At 36.5% G+C, this 3,394-nt stretch overlaps 1 protein-coding gene across 1 annotated transcript; it reads left to right on the top strand.

Moving 5' to 3' along the window:
• Positions 1-1,129: 1,129 nt before the first annotated feature.
• On the top strand, positions 1,130-2,781 carry LOC131062397 (protein STRICTOSIDINE SYNTHASE-LIKE 5). Its single transcript, XM_057996047.2, has 5 exons — positions 1,130-1,546; positions 1,687-1,754; positions 1,861-2,097; positions 2,204-2,336; positions 2,421-2,781. The coding sequence occupies exons 1-5, from the start codon at positions 1,154-1,156 to the stop codon at positions 2,691-2,693; spliced, it is 1,104 nt and encodes a 367-aa protein (XP_057852030.2). The 5' UTR covers positions 1,130-1,153; the 3' UTR covers positions 2,694-2,781.
• Positions 2,782-3,394: the final 613 nt, after the last annotated feature.

Below are 3,394 nucleotides of genomic sequence, written 5' to 3'. Positions count from 1 at the left end.
AGCTTCACTAAATATTACTTTGATTTGACATGTTTTAAAAAAGTCAATATTGTTGCACATTTTATATCGATTTATAACCAAAATTCCAAAAAAAATCCCGCAAAGTTCTATTTCTCTACTCTATTATGTGTGTTGTCACATGCACGTGTTACTTAGATCAGTTCATAGCTAAAATTCCAAAAAAAAATTGAAATAGAGCCCTATTTCTTTGCTCTACTATGTGTTTTGTCACATGCCTTCTGCATTTCGATCTTTTGAACTTACTTTAAATTATTGGCACAATGCTTCTTTATAAGCAATTGAGTTTAGAATTCAATTCTTACACTTAGAAAACCTACATAAACACAAAGGAAAATATAACAAAGGCTGCAATATTTTTGAGCAAATAAGAGTATGATTCTACCTATTGGTCTTGTCTAATTAATCCCATTATCTGTATTTTATATGTTGTGTTTATTTGTTCAACATTTATATATGTTATGTTTATTTCTTCAACACTTCACTACTATTGAAATCCTTTTCGCTTTGTTGTAATTTTAGATATTCACTATATTTCTCCAAATTATTGCAACAAAAAAAATATATAGAAAGTTAAACCATCTACTTGTGCCCCTACATCTCTACAACAAATGGTTCTAACAAACTGTATTGGCAAAGAACTATAATTTTCAAGTCTTTAGCAAATGGTAGGGACTCATGCTGCCTCACAACTCTTGTTAAATTTGTATTCATAATTTCTTCATATCATTGACACTATAAGACTACCCACTTTATAAATTTAGAACTTAATATTCCTAAAAAAATCTCTAAAAAACTCATCAAAATTTTGGAAATTAATATTTTAATATACTACTAAATTCATAAGATCACTAACTTAAAAATATTCTTTTAAAAATGTCAACAACAGTCATCAATTTTTTTTAAAGAATCATCCTCTTCCGACCATAAAATCAGTGGTGCCATCAATGTACAGAAATTATGGAAAATCCAACCTTTGCCGTGTACGCACTAAAAACATACAATACGACAATACGCACTAAAAACTGTGAACTCAGAGAATACACACACCTGGCAGTTCGTCGGATGGGATGTTGACCAACTGGCCAATATAGATATCTGATCTAACAGGGGACTATATTCTCAAAGAAAAAAGATGGGGGTGAAATTGGTAGCAGCAATAGTAGGCGTAGTATGCGTGGCTTTAGGGTTAGGGTGGAAGGCTCTTCTAAGCGTGTCTCCAATAGATCCTCTGCCTTTTGACCTTCCTCCACCTCCAGACAGAGTGGGAATCTTGTCTTACAACAATAGACTCCACTCTGCATTCAAGCTTGCCTTTGGGCAGGTGTTGGGACCAGAAGATCTGGCAGTTGATTCTCAAGGAAGACTCTATACAGCTTGTGCAGATGGCTGGATTAAACGCATCTCCTTTGAGAGCAACGACTCATACTCCTCTCTGCAGGTCGAGAAGTGGGCATACGTTGGAGGCCGTCCATTGGGGATTGTTCTTGGCCTCCATGGAGAGTTATTAGTCTGCGAGGCTTCCAGGGTTTGTCTCCTCCTCTCTCTCTGTTTACCATGGTCTTGTGGGTAGTTTTTTTATTTTCTTTAGGAGAAACCAAGAATCTGAACTCTTTTTTTTGTAGACTATAGCGACTGTAGAGTCTGATCTTTTTGTGTGGACTGCAGGGGCTGCTAAATGTGACAGAGGATAAAGTGGAGCTGCTGTCCGGGGAAGCTGAGGGATTGCCTTACAGGTAACCCACTTTTTTTTCTCATTCAGCACAGGTTTCCGATTTTAAGATTACTAGGGATATTTGTGGTTTTGGGTTCTTGGAAATCTGAAGTGGTGGGTGTTTAAAGGCTCGCAGATGGAGTGGATGTTGACAAAGACGGGATCATTTATTTTACAGACGCCAGCTACAAATATGGGATTAATTTCACTACCATAGATATCATCGAGGGTCGACCTCGCGGTCGGCTACTCAAATATGACCCTGCAACAAACACTACTAGTGTCCTACTCAAAGATCTCTACTTCGCCAATGGTGTCGCGCTCTCCCCAAAACAGGATTTCCTCGTCTTCTGTGAAACGTCAATGTCAGTATTAAAACCCTAGTTTTTCATACATTCCCTAGCAGTATATGGTGATTACTTTCCGTAAAATTCTGGGTACTTGTGTGGAGATTGAAACTGCAAGTTGCAGGTTCCGGTGTAAGAAATTCTGGCTGGATGGGCCCAAGAAAGGCCAAACGGAACTTTTCATAGACAGACTCCCCGGATTTCCTGATAACATCCGATATGACGGACAAGGCATCTTCTGGATTGGACTTCCAACGGTATAGTTAACATGAACACAATTATATCTGTTTAGTTATTACAAATGCCGATTTGGGGTTCTGATATGTGTATGGTGTTTTCAGAGCTGGAGCCCGTTAGGCAGGACGATGGTAAGATACCCTTCTCTAAGGCATCTGGCTCTAGCGATGGCGGCAGTGGCGCCACGTGTCATAGATGCTGCAAAAGAAAAAGAATCGAGCGTTTTAGGCGTAAATGAAAATGGGGAGGCGGTTGCACTTTTCTCTTATCCGGGACTCACCACGATCACTGTAGGGTTGAGAGTTGGAGAGTTTCTTTACTATGGAGGTCTTCATCTCGAATACATCGGTCGTCTTCACTTTGGGACAGAACTATGAAAACCTGTGATCCGCCCTATTTTCTGATAGAAATTCGGTCTAAATTGCTATACATGGTTTGTTTATTGAATCTGATGATGTTTGTATACTCTATCTTTAGACCTTTCCTATGTCTTTAGGGAGAGTGGAATTAAGTACAACTTAGGATGACAAAACCATAAAGCAATAAAAGTATTAAAGTCAATTTTATAAATATAATTATCAAGTAAAAAATAATATAAGAATAAATTTAGTTGGCTTGATAATTGTAGTAAATGTTTAGGAATTAAATATAGAATAAAGATAATGATAGAATAATGTTATTGATGTCATGGAATTTTATGTTTTTCTTATGATGACTATTTTAGAAGTAGTACATGCACAAAAAAAATTGATGTTTAATTTCAGGTGTTATGAGTTCAATTTTGATTGTTGCGAATTTGAATTATGGCACATAAATTTAAATTGGGAAAACAATGCTTTCAAAGATTGTTTTCTCTAATTGTTTATGTTTGATAATTTTATGAGAATTGCAATGTCTAGAGACACATTCTGAAGAATTAACTAGTCACTAGAATCAAGTTATCTAGGTTAGGCCTCTAAATAGACTAGATTTACAACTTTGAATGGATATTTGAAAATAACATACACCAACATGTAGATGGCCTATACACATGCCAATTTATATTGTCTCTTAGAAAATATAAGTTTTCTCCACTGAC

This window comes from Cryptomeria japonica, chromosome 7 (genome assembly GCF_030272615.1).
Source record: "Cryptomeria japonica chromosome 7, Sugi_1.0, whole genome shotgun sequence".
Lineage (NCBI taxonomy): Eukaryota > Viridiplantae > Streptophyta > Pinopsida > Cupressales > Cupressaceae > Cryptomeria > Cryptomeria japonica.
Note: the sequence above shows the minus strand (reverse complement) of the source record. Positions and strands in the feature narration are given on the sequence as shown.